This window comes from Podarcis liolepis (genome assembly GCF_965112155.1).
Source record: "Podarcis liolepis genome assembly, chromosome: 1".
In the NCBI taxonomy this organism is placed as follows: Eukaryota; Metazoa; Chordata; class Lepidosauria; order Squamata; family Lacertidae; genus Podarcis; species Podarcis liolepis.
In genome coordinates, this window is record NC_139554.1 from 120,562,087 (window position 1) to 120,579,773 (window position 17,687).

At 38.6% G+C, this 17,687-nt stretch overlaps 1 protein-coding gene across 4 annotated transcripts in view; it reads left to right on the forward strand.

The window, feature by feature from the left end:
* The window catches only part of GLS (glutaminase), a 74,448-nt gene that overhangs the window by 15,338 nt on the left and 41,423 nt on the right, over positions 1–17,687 (forward strand). For all 4 annotated transcript variants that reach the window (XR_014517755.1, XM_083468662.1, XM_083468661.1 and 1 more), the window contains exons 6-11: positions 73–236; positions 3,977–4,035; positions 12,524–12,556; positions 13,812–13,870; positions 16,340–16,406; positions 17,109–17,159. Coding sequence is in view for 3 of the 4 variants with exons in the window: in XM_083468662.1 (XP_083324788.1) it covers positions 73–236; positions 3,977–4,035; positions 12,524–12,556; positions 13,812–13,870; positions 16,340–16,406; positions 17,109–17,159 (433 nt within the window). In the remaining variant the exon portion in view is untranslated. The remainder of the gene's footprint in view (positions 1–72; positions 237–3,976; positions 4,036–12,523; positions 12,557–13,811; positions 13,871–16,339; positions 16,407–17,108; positions 17,160–17,687) is intronic.

Below are 17,687 nucleotides of genomic sequence, written 5' to 3' on the forward strand. Positions count from 1 at the left end.
AACCTAGTGTGACAATTTTATTTTCCCCTTAAGTTGAAATGCACAGTTACTAATATGTTATTTGTCTCTCAGGCATTCTGTTGGAGATACCAAAGTTCCATTTTGTCTTCAGTCCTGTGTAAAGCCTTTGAAGTATGCTATTGCTGTTAATGACCTTGGCACGGACTATGTACACAGATATGTTGGTAAAGAGCCTAGTGGACTAAGATTCAACAAATTGTTCCTCAATGAAGATGGTAAGTTAGCTGTATATGTATTTGCCATTTCCCAATATTCTGTCTTATAAAAACAGTGAGGAATGGAGGAAGATGGAGAAGTGAGTACAAGGGAAGAATGAACTGGAGTGCCCCCTCCCTTTGCCGGTTCTATGAAATTGCTTGGGCAGATCTTTTTTCTGGTTTTAGAAACAATTGCAACTAATGTCGTTTTATGGTTTAAGGAGAGTGAATGAGAAGATGTTGTGCATATTCAGATGTGCTTGCCAGAGTGCTTGGGTAGCAGACTGTGTAAAACAAAGAAACTTGAGTGCATACTTTAGCTAGATATTTTCCTGGGGAAATTGTGGTGTTTGCATTGTCCCACATACTCATTTGGTGTGTTCCATACCTGAGTTGGGTTGTGGGGAAAGGATTATAGCACCAGGGTGAGAGAAAAGGTATAAAGAACTTCACTATCCAGTCCAGTGCTGTGATGATTCCCCCCCCCCCCATGCTTAACCTTTCTCTTCTCTTCAAATGTGTGGGTTAATCGCTCCTGCTCTAGAATTGCGGGCATGATTAATGCCAAGTAAACACACTGGTTTCTGGGCCAGCCTTATAGTTCATACAGATGGGACAACTATTACCCTTTGCATCTCCTCATCCTGGACCCTGCTATTCTTAGTGACCCCAAAGTGAAGCAGCAGTGTTACAGAAAAACCAAGCTTGCATACTTAGTTCACCCATGCAGCTGCCTGATCTGTTGTCATTCATAGGTACATGCTCATGGTTATGGCTACCAGCAGATTTCTGGCCAGTAGATCCAGTGTCAAGAAGTAGTGACCATCTTTGAAAGATTCTCCAATCTCAATGAACCTTTTGGCGCTCAAATTCACAAGGCTTTCCTCTCCAGGACAGGAAAGGGAACTCTGTCTTGAAAGAGCAGAGGACAGCATTTCCTCTCTGCCCTATCATGTTGGGGGAGGGACAGAATTAGAGTGCTATGTGAGAGGGCTGTGTGCTTCTGTGCATGCGATCATATGCGTGCAAGTATGAGCGCATGACTGCATGAACAAGAGAAAATGTATCTGTGATGTACATACTTTGGTCATGCTCACCACTGCAGTCCTTGGAAGGGTGGCAGATTGCCAACGTGAATGTGACCTGTAGGCTGGAAAAGATTAGCCGTTGCTGTTGTTGAGTGAAACTCCTTCCTTCCTTCTGATTTATGGTGATAAGATAATGAGGGACATTGTTTGTCTGTCTTCTCCATTATAGAAAGTAATACTATTGGTAACCTAACATCAGTGGGAGTTGTGTATATTGTGCTGTCAGTTTATGTGATATCCTTGACTATATATGGTCTCCCATGTGCTGTGGTTGTAAACACCGCATTGTACCTATGGTGCACTTGGGAATGTTTTGTGTGGAGAAAAGAAATCCTTTATGTGAACATTAGTCTGCCAAACTTTGCCCATGCCGCAGGGCTTTACTGCCCCCTTTCCCGCTGCAAACCCCTAAGACCTCTTCTGGGGGCAGGGGGCCCTTTAGAACAGCATGGGATGTGACATTAGGGTTTTAGGGTGTGGTTGGTGGGAGTTGACTGCTGCTTTGTTGCTCATCAGTTGATAGAGTTAATAAATTGCTCTTAAGTAAAAATCTTTTTTTTAAAATTGCATGTTTTTCTGGGTGATACCTAACTGTGGCGCCCCTCCTGTTCAACCGACTATTGCTTGTATGAACAGAACTTGTCTTTTTTTCTCTTTTCCCCCGCAATGCCCCACATGCTTCCCAGATTTGCTCTGGAGGGTTGGGGCAAATTGGGGAGGGGACAGTTGCGTCCTTTGCTGTGAGGTTGGATCTCTCCCTCTGTGTGGCTTTTTGCATAAGCTGTCACTAAATATGTTGAAAGGCGAAATTACATTCTGGTGACTCATCTAGCCGAGGAATGAAAGACTGGGTTTATTAGTGAAAAACCTGCATACTCCCAGTATCTTTGCTTGGTGAGAGAAGACACCTCTCGGTTGCCATGACACCAAATTAATTTTTAATACAATGATAATTAAGAGATGGCAGTTGAAGACCATGTGATCTTTCTGCCGAGGAATAGATTTCATGTGTTTGTTTATCTGAAAGGAAATGCTCGTAATTTAGAAATACAGCACACATTTTTGACTTAAAGCCACTGCTAAAAGATAGATATTTAGTCATAAAATTAGCCTGTCTAGCTCTTTTTGCATTTTAATATAGTTTTATTAATGCTCACAGATGTCGTAGAGACTCTGGAAAGTTCTTAATTTAACAATTAATGTGGAGCATTTGAACAGCTCTGTACGTTAAGGATTTGTGCTTGTTTATACTTTGAATAGAGAATATAGGTTTGAAAGACAGAACTTTAATTAAGCATCAACAAATACGGATATAGAAAAGTCCCCTTGGTAGTCTGAGATGTAACTGATGCTACTTTTTGTTGAGACATTAAAAAGAAGCTTGGTTTTATTTTGGAGTTGTTTGTTGTAAAGAATGTATATTATGTGAATAAAATAATAAAGGATTTGAAGGGGGGGGGAGAAGAAACCTGGTCCAGAGGTCTGCTGGTTCCATAGGCTGTCTGTTAATTTCCTTTTTTGCCCTCTTTGCTCTTTTTGGACCCATCTGTGGGAACATTAGCCTAGGAGCATAAGTAACTTCGTTCACTTGTAGGTGTATTTAGCCTTGAATTCCAGGCCATTAACTTCTTGATGGTGATTACTAAGCTCTTAATACATCAGAACTAGGATACTGTAATGTCCTTGGCACAGTTCCAAGTGTGTGAGTATCAGCAGTTGTTTCCACAGGCAGGATGCGCCAACTGTTGTGTCTAAAAGTTACTGCTATGTGCCAACTCAATATTTCATTAGGAGTAGAGCGCATGCACTTTCATTGACTATCCTAAATATAGTCCACTAGTTTTCCTATATCACAGTGTCATCTTAACAGTATGGATAATCATTGCTGAATGTTGAAAACAGCTGAGGTAATTTCACCTCACCGTAAGACTTTTAAAAAAATTACTAACATTTGTTTTTAGGACTGAACTATTTTTTTTTACCTGTTTTCTCCTTGTATATATTTTACAGCATATTTTATTGGATACCCTTACACCACTAGGTCCTGTAGCCCTAGATGTTCTAGTTCAGTAACAACTCCCTTCTCTGCGTATAGAATTTATAGCTGAAACATAAATGGGGTGTAGTAAACAGAACAAAACTAATTCAATGTTGAGATTTCCAAATCTGTCTGCGCAAGCATATCAGCGTGCCAGACTGAATTATCTCTCCCAGTACATTCTGGGGGTTCTCCTGGACCCTTCCCACTGAGCTTATTTTTTGGGGGGGAGGGGGGAGCCCTTTGCAGAAGTGGAAGTACTAGAACAGGGTTCATTAGGTGAATAAAGCCCCATGTTAATAAGTTTGTATATGTTAATCAATTTTTTTTTAAAAAAAAGTTTGCTTCATTTAGTTTAATTGAAAACATTTATTTCTACTGTTTCTCAGTGCAGAGTTACTTCTTTTTAGATGAAGTGAATGCATGTGCCATTATCTCTGGCATGTAAGTGCTGTCTATTTCATTTCATTCTGGTTTGGAATTTAGTCCACTTATGCAGTAGGGAATCCTGACTACGTGTGGAAAGTTGATTGATGGAGAAGAGAATAGATTGTGCTGGTTTTCACACACGTTTTGTTAATTTAATTCCTTGGGAAGTGAATGTACATGACTGAATAACTTTTGTTTTGCAGACAAACCTCACAATCCTATGGTGAATGCTGGAGCGATTGTGATCACTTCCTTGATCAAGGTAAAATGTTTACACAAATTTTCTGAAGTGCATTATTAACATTTTTGTGGAAAGCTGTGTTGTGCAATGTTAGATATTGCACGGACAATGAAAAATTTAATTTGAATTGCAGTTTGTAGTCCACACAAGCATGCGGGCAAATATGCAAAAATATTTGAATCTAGAGGGGTATGTGTGAAAGTAACTATTTTCCTTGTTAGTTTTCTGAAACTAAACCCTACCCTGTATGTTCAAAAACCAGTTCTGAGGTATGGTACGAAATAATTTTAAGGGGAAATGCTCCTGGTGTGTTATTTCTCTCTTCTCCCTCCTCCTTTAAATTTGCTGGATTCCAAACTGCTGTTTGAAATAGGTTGGGTTAAAGATGGGCTCCTACTTTTTTCAGAGTAACACATGCTTCTCTAGATTTGTGGGCTGAATTATATTAAAATGGAAGGAATATTAGATAAGCATAACTCCTTCTACTTGAGATTTTATGGATTCTGTGAAACATGCAACTCATTTTAAAGTCTGTTAAATGAGAACTTGTACATCAGTTTTAATATACAGTTTAAATTGTTTCTTACATATTTTAACTTTTGTTGCAGTGATGCTCTTCTAGAGGATTTAAAACAAAAATTGTTTCTGCATCAAGTGTATATTTTGAATGTCAGAATTGTTCATTATATTTACAAGTATTAACATACTTTGGGTGTTTACATCATTAATATGCCTTAATTGCTCATTTAGTGTGATGAGATATCTGTAAGAATTAAAAACTTATACTGGAAGCAGTGGCTCTCTAGAAATAAGTGAAAGCTAATCAACATTTCACTCCCCTAGTAGCCTTAAAAATGGACAACCTATGCTGTTGATTACATCTTAACATCCATTAATTTGTTTTCAGACTTTTAGATATGAGAGGCTACTTCAGTCTTGGCTGATGATTTTCTGCTTTTCGTTATATTGAATAAAATAAAATAAAATCCTGCTTAAAACATTTATTTTTAATAGCTATAGGTGAAGGAAAATGGCCTTAAGTATGACAGGTAAATTTATTCATGTTTAACTTTTCTCTGTAGGTTTAAATAACTTTGAAATTCATTTTGACAGTGGGTTAGAATAAGCAACATACAATACATCAAATACTTGACTGTAATTATTGCCACAGTACAGCCTGCTAAAAAGTACTGTAGGGTAAAATCCAAAGTGCAAACTTTCCTGGAAATAAGTTCCACTGTAATTAGTCTAAAATGTGTTTTTCTATCACAACAGTGTAGGTTTCAGGCTGTTGTAATATTCTGCAGTTTTAGTTTTTACTGCATGCAATCGTGATATCATGACAAGAACACTATAGCAACTTTTGTAGCCAGTACTGGATTGCATTGAAACTTTGCATGTAGTATATTTGCATGTCCAGCAGACATAAATCACCATATTGCATCATCTGTTTAAAGTGATTGTAAGACATTTTTTTGTGATACATCTCCTGGGAAGCTATTTTATAAAAATTGAGTGACTATGAAAACTTAGGAATCAGCACTGGGTTTTTAATACTTGGTTTTAATTTAGAAATATTTTCCCTATCATTCTGAGTTAATTGTAAGCTCACACTTAGTAACATTCACAACCACAGGCTAATGGTATGTTTGCTTGGAAATAAGCCTTTCTGTCTTCAATGAGACCTACTTCTAATGCCTATGTATAGAATTAGAGTAGCTTCATACATGAATTCTGAGCATTTGTTAGCTCAAGATCATAGAATACTAAAATTTATCTGCCTGGTCTAGTACAGAGTGGCAAGGCAAATGGCTGTTTAAAGCTACAGTCCAAAGATGTAATCTGTTTTGTTGAAGAGGGTGCAAACCCTTTGGAATTCATTTGTTGCGTCTCTTAAATGTGTACCTTATTACATGTTGTTTTTCACAATTGTATATTCAATAGGGCAATAGTTCTAACTGGTTAGCATATTTTGTTTACTACTGCCTTTCATGATGCCTTTCTAAACCTACTGCCATTTGAAACCATTAACATATAGCACATATAGTGGCAAGACAATGCTGAGTTGTACCCAAGTCCTTTCCTGTATATAAGGAAAGTTATAGAAGCTCCTTTAGCTTGAGTGGTTAAAGCATATTAGTCACTGACTCCTAAAGTATGGTACGTAAGAGAAAGTAAAGTAAAGCTATTTTCTAGAGCAGTCAATGGCCACCACTGATATTAAGCCATGATTTTGAGGGTCTGGGTTCATAGAGTGCAACAAGCCAGACTTACGTTGGCTGTGATGTCGTAGCTGCGGGAGTTGGATAGGAGCATTGCAGGAACCGTTTGAGCACTAGCATGCTAACATAAAGCCATAGTTTGTTTTAAACTATGGTTTGATGTCATGTACAAATTGGGCCAGTGATAAACATCTCAATTAAAATTAAACTCACTTTGTACTGTACTTAGATACAGCTGTATTGAGTGTGCAGTAAAGATGTGCCGGGTTTTTGTTGGCCACTACTGGGGAGATTGCTGGGCTAAATAGATCTCTGATATAGCCTAGTGACGTAAGGTTTCTTGTTCTTGCGCATACTTTGGTCTGTTGCTTCTCAAAGTGCTACTATACAGTTTTGGATCTTGCATAGTGGCAGCTGTATGTCAGGAGCTGTGCATAAAAGCCTTAATGAATGAGAGATGCTTGCTATGTCAACCTGCTGAATAATAGTGTATTTACAGCTCCAAGTCTGTGATGTAGGACATAGGTGAATGATTGGCATTAGAATTCAAAAGATTTTAATTCTCATGCAACATACCGCATGACCACTGTTACGAGAGAGAGGTCATCTAGAGGTCATCTAGTTATAATCATGTACATAGGTGAGCGGAGAATTCAATAACAATGATTGCTCCTTTTCACCCATTTTCTAGTGTGCACCACCATAACATGAGGTGAATTCTTCCTTTGGTCAGACCTTGCCGTTCTGACTATGGTTGAAATTTATACATACACGTTACAATTTTACAGTTTGGTGTTACTACCTTTCCCCGCCCCCTGGCAAGTGCACAATTTAATTAATGAAAGCTATTCTCTTTTCCTAAATTCTAAATACAAAAATCCCCTTATGTGGGAATCCCAAGCTCTAGTTAAAAGATACACGAGTCTTAAATAAACTGCTGTATCTGAACGTCTTTGCAGTTTCTAGATTTACATTTTGAAACAGTATTTGTAATTATTATTTTTAGCTGTAGTTAATAAGCATAACAGTTGGAGGTAAGCCCTAGTTGCCAGCCATTAACCCCTCAGAAAACATGGTTTTCCATTATTGAAATATTTGTCCTAATGCTTGTAGTGGTCACTTTTTCAGTTAATGTTTGATAAGTTTTGCAGTGTCTATTGCAATCCAGAATAAACTCCCAGAAAATAGACTAGGTTGGTTTATATACCCAGCGGACCCTTTTTGTTTAATTTTTTATATAGAGACAGTGAAAGAATCAGGATAACTAATAGAACTGATGTCAAACTATGTTTTGGAGAGAAAATATTCTTCAAGGTTTTTTTGCATTCACTTAGAGGAAACTCTTTAGCAATTCAGTATGAGAACTGATAAAGGATTTTGCTTGTCAATGGATGGACTCCATCAATGGAAGGATTCCAACAATCTTATCTAAAAATGAGGGGAAGGGAAACCATTTATAAATCATTTCTTCAGCTTCAGCTATGAAATAATAAATGCAATCATGAGAGCCAACAAAGTAATACCTGGAATAGACCCATTGGAATAATTGGAGTTAAGTAATGTTTGTGTGGACATATTCCTAGTGATTAAACTGACTAGGGCAACCTAAGTCTCAGATTGGAACCCATTTACTTATGAAAATGGTTGAGTACTGAACTAACCTCTATCTGCATAGAAGTTGTACTAGATGTAATGAAAGCTAGCAGTTCTTGCAGGCTCATCCCTATAAATGTTATACGACAACTATGCTCTTCATACCCTATAGCTTCTGAATATATTCAGCCTTTTGTTCTGTGTTTCAGCTGATTACTCAGTTTAGTAATCCTGCAGCTAAATGGATATATGTACAGAAACAGCTTTATTTCTTTAAACATAGATCACATTTCCCTTTCCCTCCCTCCTGCTTACTCAGACATGATAATTGTCTTTTCCTGTAGGTTCTTCAAAATTTTATATATATCTGAAAAAAATATTAATAGTAACTTGCTTAGTTTTCCAATGCATGGTCTGTAAGCCGCTCTGAGCCCGGCCTTGGCTGGGGAGGGCGGGGTATAAATAAAAATTATTATTGTTGTTGTTGTTGTTTATGAAAATATTAATTAATACAACACTTCTGCTGTTTGAGGTTGTCTCTTTCATCTTGACAATCCTTTATTCCAATTTTATAGAAGTAGTCCCACTGAGTGAATTGACCAAGGCTCCCCAGTATGTCCATTTCTGAGGTGAGACTTACTTAATCCAGGGTCTCCTAGGTTCCAATTCAAGCTAGGCTAGAAGTGCTGGTCAGATGTAAAACACAAACAAAGCAAAAGATTATTAAACAATATGGTCCATTCGAAGGTTTAAATGTAACTTGTGAGCAACAATTACAAATTGAGTTTACATATTAAAATTCTAGCCATAAATTTAATACTAGTCATAAATATAGTACAAGAATTGATCTTGTTTGTGTTTAGATATGCTCTCAAATCATTCAGTCAATCCCTGATCAGAGGCTAGATCCAGACAAAGTCATATTTTGAGCAGACCCTTTGAAATCAGTGGGACAAATTATCTGTGACTTCCAATTTGCACACTGAAAGTTCTCTTCTGTGCCACTGTTTGGGAAAACTGTATGCATATGGTGTTGATTTTGCTGATAGTTATTTTCCTGACATTGAACTTATGGGTTTCACGTGACTCCAGTGAGCATGTGGTTTATAGATATTTATTTGAATAATTCTGGAACTTTGAATCAGGATATCTTAAGTATCTTAAGTATTCTGACACCACCGCCCCCCCCCCAAAAACCCAATCTGTTCTGGGGGATTCTTTCAACCCTGGGGATGTTGCAGAGGGAGGTGGGGTATGTTCTGTTGCACAGGTGCTATTCCTTGCAAGTACATAGTTGCATAATCAGCCTTTGGAGGAAGAACCACATAAGCTTGCATAATAAAAGTCAAGTAGCAGTATTAAGCACAGAATTAAACATGGTGAGGTAGTACCTCAAAACTGAGAGCTATAAGAAAAATATAAGTATTGCTGAGATCCTATTGCATGCTAATGCAATTATAATACAAATAAATAAAATGAGAGCCTATCCTCTAATTTAATATGGATATGTAAACGTTCTTTTAAAAACTTGCATGAATGGTGTGTCATTGGATTGTCTGAGTCTAAAACTACTTTGTGTTCATAGACGTTCATTGTATATACACAAAAGTGTGCATATACACATAAATATACATTCAAGCATGCACACGGCAAGTGTGTATATGTATATATTATGTTTGTGAAGTTATTGCATGGTACGTTTGTAGACAGATGAACTGCTTGTAAAACTTCATATCTATAAAACTTGAGACTCCACAAAGTGGAAAATTAGACTGAAGTCAAAATAAAATTTGGAGAGAACAAAGAACTGCTCTGTGTTCCATCTTAAAGTTGCCGGGGAAAATATTTTCAAAATTGCCAGGGGGGAAAGCAACTCTCACATATTTGGTGCCTCATTTATGGTTGACTTTACCTACAGCTTTTGCCTCCTTTAATCTGTAAAAGAAATGGGGAAAACTGGCAGTGTTAAGAACCTGCATTAAGAGTCCCATTTTAACGAATAGTTCATGCAGTACAAGCTAAATCCAAGTTTAGGGTTTTGCTTTTTAAAGATGCTTACTTTTTAATCAATGTGCTTAAACTGGTATCTAGAAGGTGCTGTGAAAGAGTGTTTTTGTGTGTGTGTCAGGTGTTGGTTTTTTGGAGCTAAAGGCAGGGAAACCCTGAATTTGATAAATGCTGAAATAAGTTTGCTCAGACACCATTGTTTTGCTATGTTTACTCTGCTAATAGTATCAAACATATGAAGATGCTCCTTTGTTTTTTTGCAGTTAAGGTCGGGTGCGGGGAGAGAACCAATCCTTTCTGTACTTTTGGCATTAAGCATCTTTCTCCTTACCCTGTAATATGGGGGAGAAATGCAAAACTTGTTTCAGTTTTTAACTGCCTTAACCTTAACGACAATGACCAGTACGGCATCCCGTAACTAATGCTGACCCACTTTCCCAACGCAACATTCACTGTGCATTTAAAAGGTTTTTGTGGTTTAAATGTTGTTACATATTTTACAGCATTAGGATCTATGGAATATTTTGACAACTGCAACAGTTCAATGAAGTTGGTAATTTCTTCTTTTAATTATTTTTTCATTGAACAGATTTGGAGTTACACTTTTTTAAAAGCTTGTTTTTCTAATGCCTTTCAACACAATGCTTAACCTTTTTAGCGTATTTCTTAAATAGTCATTGACTATGGGTAGCAGTATTTTTACTTTATTGGTGCATAACTTTTGACACAACAGTGTGGTATTCTTTCAGCTGGTGATCATACGTGTATGACTGCACATCACTAGATGAGCTGGTGCGTGTGGCTTCACAGATTATCTGCAACACCCTAATCCACTTGTAGAATGGGAAATGAGGCTGGCTTTATGCATTTCATGAGTAGAATTCTGGTACATACAGGATTCAGGTTTTTTTTTTCTTTCCCCTATATTAAACATAGTGCAAGTAATGTTTTTTGGATTGATTTGAGGTAGTGCTTTTAGATAACAGAACTATATAACATATTAACCCGATGTTTCTGAGGCATTAAGTAATGCCTATTAATTTGTGACAGTCTGTTTTTAAAATTTATTAAGTATATTTATAATAATAAAAAAAGAAACTTATGCAAAATGCATTCACCCATCCTGATGCTTAACAATAGATTCCCAGCCACATTTAGCTCTGGAGACGGTCTGTTGGTAAAATGGTATTCACAACAAATCTCTTAGAAATTGCCTGTCAAGTTAGTCCTTTGGACACACAGATACAGTTGCTAGACTGTTGTTCAGGATAAGGACAATGCTCCTTTATCCTATACCACCGCATTCCCATAAAATATGGTAAATCTGCCTTATTTAAAATACCCTACCTCCATAGCGGTTTATAGCTGTGTTTCCATAGTGTTTATTTTTTAAATGTTGAGCTGGCAACCAGGGATATTCTTGAAAATAAGAGACTACCTATGGAAAAAGACAGCACAGTTCTGTTTTTTTGACAAAAGGAAATACCCATTTTAAATATCCACATATCAAGTACCTGTAGCAAGAACTTGATTCTGTGGCCACAACCCAGAGTAGAGTGAATGGAGATCTGTACAGAGAGGCTTTCCCTTTTGGGGCAGCAAGTTCTCTTTGCTCCCAATATAATTTACGCAGAGTAACAGCTTGGGCCAGGGTTCCTAGACATATACACCCAGGCATTGATGATTGCAGGCTTTACACTTGCTATATCATATAGCAAGCATGAAAACATAACAGTGTCCATTGCCTTTATATAGTTCCTTGAGTTTCTAAGCAAGGGTATAATGCTGGAATAGAGGCTGTGTCAAGGTAGAGGGAGAGAAGCATAAGAATTGTGCTCTGTCCTTTGAGTCCCACTGATGCTTAACTGGACATTTTAAAATGTTCACCAGTTAATAAAACCCAGGCATCTTTTGAACTGCATTTGGACAGTATATCTGCTACTGCAATTTCTGTTATACTGTAAGATGTTTACCTATAAAACTTTGGAATTAATGGCTGGGGTGTAAAGATGCTTATGCACATACCCAGAATTTCCCATGTGTGCATCAGGGCATCCTTGATACTTTCCCCAGTTGCTGTTCGTGCTGTTTTGGAGTCATTTCCTCAGTTTTGACAGCAGCTTAACAAGTGGCGGAAGGGATGCACAAATGGAAGTTCCCAGCAGGGCTCTTTGGTTATTGCTAGACTTTTTCATGCAGTTGCCCTTATAGCAGTGGTAACACTCATCTTCTACTCAATAGTTTACGTACAACCGTCACTGGCCCCTAAATAAAATAGCACTGAACATTCTAGTATCCAGCATAATGTAAAATAAAGTCTTGGACTACAAGAATGGAACATTAATGTATCCACTGATTACAATAAACTATAAGTGAATTTCCAAGGCACTAATTCATAATTGAGTAGAGCACTTAAAATAAAGCTAGCCTTATTCAGTGTTCATCTCTGTTTCCTCACCTTAGTAATTTTCAAAAATTGAAACTTTTTGTAGTGTTCTTAAGTTTGATATAAACAATTTAGTAATCTAACTTTAGGTATTTAGACTAATAAATAAAACAATAGTTTAATATTAAATATTTAAGTAGTTATAGATTATTATGAATTATTTTCTTTAAACTAAGTTAAATTAGAATTAAAACTTCTCTTGTATTAACAAACTTTGTAAATATGTCTTCTTTCCTTTCAGCAAGGAGCAAATAATGCTGAGAAATTTGACTATGTAAGTGAACCATCAAACCTTTAAAAAATTATTTCCCATAGTTGAGTTTGAAACTGTAGGGTAAGATTTTATTTTTGTATTTGCTTTTTTCCCTTCATTTCTGATCTGTGAACTGGCATTCAGAGTCTAATTTAAGCAAAAGAAAAGAAAAGCCATAATCTTGCTCCTGTAGAATGAACTTGGGTTCTGAAACACACCAAGCTATGATAAACTTTTCATAGTTGGTGCTTTCGAGAATCAGTTTCTTTCCTTTTTGTATTATTTTCAATTTCTGAAAGTCTACATTGCTGCTGAAGAAGGAACTTCAGTTCCAAAACATGCCAAACATCAATAAACTTGAATAGTTGGCTGTCAGGGAACTGCCATCGGCTCAGGGGCGAGAGGGGAAAAGCCGAATGGATTACAGAGAGCCCCCAAAGATCGTGGGAAGCAGCACTTCCTCAGCGGAGGAAGGAAGCCACGCCTCTAGTGGAGAGGAGATGCAGGGCTCGGAGGAGGCAAGGCGATGCCAGGACACCTTGCCTGAGCAAAGCGGGGAGGAGGGAGGTCGTCCTTTACTCAAGCCGTCCTTGCGCAGTACGCTTCCACACAGAGAGGGGAGGCGCAGACTGGGGGTCAAGAAACTATTCTGCTGGGGAAGATTTAAGCACCGCCCACTCTCAGATTCTGCCAGTGAATGAGCAAGACACGGAATAGAAGCTCTCTGCATTCTAAAGTTTTTTACCACCAATAAGAAAGCTTTAGAACAGACTATTGAGGCATTTTGCCTGATTGTTCTCGAGCAACCAACCGATACCTCTAACACTGGCGAAAACAGCGAAAGCATTGAAACACCTAAGTATTGTTTGTGCAGCTTAACAGCCCAGTTCTCACAAAATGCTAGGCCATTGTTCAGCATTATAGGGACAGTCCTTGGAGGCACACACTGCCCTTTCATCTTTCAGTCCAAGGAGGAAATGGAAGCATTTGTTTCCTGTTTTAAAATAACCACAGTTTACATCTAATCTGGACCAAAACTGTAGTTACTTTACACTATGGTTTATTGAAATAAGCCAGATAATAAACCCTACTTTGATCTTGTCTTGTTTCATTAAACAATCAGTTAAATTAACCTGGGTCCCTCAATGGGACATAACATAGTAAACTGTGGCGTCTTCTAGACCACAGAAGTGGAAGCTCCAGGCCAATGAATGTTGAATCCTAGGCGTATGGGGATACTGTACATTCTGAAAACATTGTGATGCTTCTTTAATAGGTGATGCAGTTCATGAATAAGATGGCTGGAAATGAATATGTTGGGTTTAGTAATGCCACGTAAGTATGTTTTTTAGTTTTAAAAATTTCCTCTTTACCCAGTTTCTTCTTATGTCTATACTTAGTTCTGTTAGCATAAGTTAGGTAGTAAGTACATTGGAACCTCGGTTTTCGAACATAATCTGTTCCGGAAGACCATTCAACTTCCGAAACATTCAAAAACCAAGTCACAATGGGCAGTCGGCAATTTCAATGGAGAAAATTGAAAAACCCTCAGTGGAAGCCGTTCAGTTTCCAAGGCATGTTCGAAAACGAAAGCAATTGCTTCCGGGTTTTCGGTGTCTGAAAACGGAAATGTTCGGCTTCGGAGACCCTCAAAAACCGAGGTTCCACTGTAGTTCAAACAAGTGTTGGTTTATTCAAATGGAGCATTATTTATGCTTGTTCTCACCAAGCACTCCCTTTTCTGAGTCCTGTAGCACTTAAGGAAAAGGAGATGTGATTCCTGCAAAGGCCCAGGGAGGCAGTTTCTCCTTTGTAAGTTTGGCTTTTGGGGAAAGCACCAGCAGTGCCTCACTACTGTTGCCGCCTCCAAAACTCCACTTCTTCCAAGCTCTCTTGAGAGAAGAAAATGTATTTCTTTTTCTTTTTTAGGGTTGTTTTTTTTGGGGGGGAGCAGTAGCAGGGCATGCCCAACTGCAGTACAAAAACTAGTTCTTTCCATATTATTGTGGAGGGAAATAGGTGGTTTTTCAGCTGCAGAGTTGGGTGGAAGGTTCCCTCTGCAATAACTGAGCAGAAAAGGAAAGAGACTACCACCACCCCTTTTCTCCATGAAAAAGGCAGGCAGTACTGTTCCTTTTCCCATCAGGTTTTGCTGGATGCAGCGGCTGGTGTTTTTTCTCAGCAGCTCAACGTGCCAGGAGGGAAAGCATTTTTGAGGATGAAAGGAGAAAGAGTTTTTGCCACGAGCAGGACATTTTGCGAAAGCACAGGGAGTGTTCGCTGGGCAGCAGAAGGACATTGCCACTAGCAAATAAGATTATGAAATCCTGATTAAAATACGCTCAGGATGCTTGGAAAAAAAGAGGACATTCTAAAATTCCATTGCTTCATTGCCTTCGCTTCAGCCAACAAAAGTCAGCCAGAATAAACAGATCTTAAAAGCTGCTGAAAGATGTTTTGGCATTAGAGCATCTTCTACGGAAAGAGCTGGATTGCTGTAGTTCAGCCATCCCTGAGTGAATGCTTCTCTGTGTCTTTTGCAGTCTATACTTGACTCATGATGTTATGTGGTCTGGCTCAAGGAACAGTCTACTTTGGAGATGCTCAAACCGAACTGTTAATAGCTTTGTAAAAGTTATGGAGGGAGGTAGCACCTTGAACTGTGTTTCAAAAGCAACATGAAGCCAGTGCAGATTCTAGAGTGCTGGTAGAATTGACATCCATTGATGGCTTGCCAGGAAGCAGCCTGCTGTACCAGCTAAAGCCTGGCCTAGCTTCAAAGTTCACAGAAAGGTGCATGATCAGAGTTGGAAAGGAACACGAGGGCCATTTAGTCCAACCCCCTGCAATGCTGGAATCTTTTGCCCAACATGGGACTCAAACCCACAACCCTGAGATTAAGAGTCTCATGCTGTACCCACTGAGCTACATTATATGGGAACTGCAGGTTGCCACTCCCTTGCTCATCCGATATATGCAATGAAACACAATCATGGAATCCTTCTATAGTTTAGAAATTGTTTGTTTTTTGCTGCAAAACTAAGAATTGCTTGTTGCATCTGTAACACTTCCCCTTTCCTGGGAGTGGGCCCCATTGCACTTAGTACAAGTTACTTCTGTATAGACATGTTTAGGTTTGCACTGACCGTATTTTACAACCCTTTCTAGTTGCCTTATTTAATAATTTGCAGTTTTACTGAAAATTTATTCAAATCAGACAATGGAGAAATGCTCAATAGGCAGCCTTTGTTGTTGTTTTGGCCAGTAATGCCCTATGACACTAATTTGTTTTTAAACTAAGCTTGTGGTCTCGCTAAACCTGTAGATCGGGTAGCTAACATTTTTTGGGCCAGTGGACAGGCACATTTGGATTTTTTAAAATTTCCTGGGGGCTGCCACATCCAAAAGAAAAGGAAAAAAAGACAGGCCGACAAAAAGGCACAGGCGTGCTTCCCCTCCTCCTCATCAGTGGAAAAAAGTCGTGTACACCAACCATCACTATGCTCAGTGGTCTCATATGCATTGTGGCTTTTTAAGGGATTAAAGACAAAGACCTTTCACAGACACCACAGGAGAGGCACCCATGAGTCGGCAACAGCTGATGTAGCCACTTAAGCCTCTCTCTTAAAGAAGGTAGCAGAACTATCAACATTAACAAAATGTTTTCAGCATACAGAAATTAGTTCTATCTTGCTAAATAAATATTATGTTGTTTTTTAAAAAGTTGTATCCTAGTCAGAAGCTTTCAGTACTGTTAATAAGTGTCCTGGTCTTACGGTGCATTTTCGTATTTCCTCACACTAGGTTCCAGTCTGAAAGAGAGAGTGGTGATCGAAACTTTGCAATAGGTTACTATCTGAAAGAGAAAAAGGTATGTTGGAGGATTACATAGCCACCAGTTTCTTCACTTTTCAGGCTATGTACTAAGCAAACTACCACAGAACAGCCTTTCAAATACAGCCAAACCTCGGTTGTCAAACGTAATCTGTTCCGGAAGACAGCTCGACTTCCGAAACGTTCGACAACCGAGGATCAAAGCGCAGTCGGCAAAGTCAATGGAGGAAAAAAGAAAGAAAAAAAAACTCACCGGAAGCCATTCGGCTTCCAAAAATTGTTCAAAAACAGGAGCAGTTATTTCCAGGTTTTTGGTGTTTGGGAGCCGAAACGTTCCAAAACAGGCGTTTTGGAGGGAGCCAAGGTGTGACTATATGCATAATGAGTATAGGATATAATGGTGATTCACCAAAGGGTGCATGCAAGGTTAAAGCAGCAGTTTCTGCTGTCTGGAAGCACACTTAACAGACTTGTTTATTTGTATGCCACTTTCCCACAAGATGGTGTCCAAAGTGGCTCTTGCGTATCTGATAAACAGCAATAAATATAAGTCACTTGCACTTCCGCATTCTTGTCAGATGTACCTATTCCTCTACAAATATGAAGGCACAAACAGCCTGTTCTGTCAGCAGAAACTACCTCTAAATGGCTTTTGGCTGTGACGTCATGATACCACCTCCATATCTGTGAAACCTCATGGCCTAGCTTGTGTACTAAAATCCTCTGCTATTTTTTCTAGTGTTTTCCAGAAGGCACAGATATGGTTGGCATATTGGACTTCTACTTCCAGGTAATTATCTGAACTTCATTTTTATAATCCTGAAAGGGAAATGTAAAAAGCTACAGAAACAATTGGGCAAGTGTAAGGTTGACAAAAATCTCAAAATTGGGGCCAACAGTTAACTATACTGCAATACTTAACTAACTTACTTTTGCATATTTCCTAAAGACAATAAAAATGCCGTACCCCAATATCAGATGCTATCAAACTCTCTTTAAATTGTTATTGTAGCTTTAGTCTATGGAAGTTAGAGTAAGTTATCTTAGCAGTGGATTCCTATTACAGTGGTACCTCAGGTTACAAACAGCCTAGCCAACAAACTTTTTGGATTATGAACACTTCAAAACCGGAAATGAGTGTTCTGGTTTGCATATTATTTTTTAGATTGCGAACGTACTCCGTTCGGGTGTGCACTTCCGTTTTGTTGGCACAGTCTTCCCTTGCTCAGTGCAGCAGCAGCAGCAGAGGGACCCAGTGCTTTCTCCCCACAACGCATGCCAGGCTCCCTCGCCCCAGCCTCTCGGCGCGCTCTGCTCT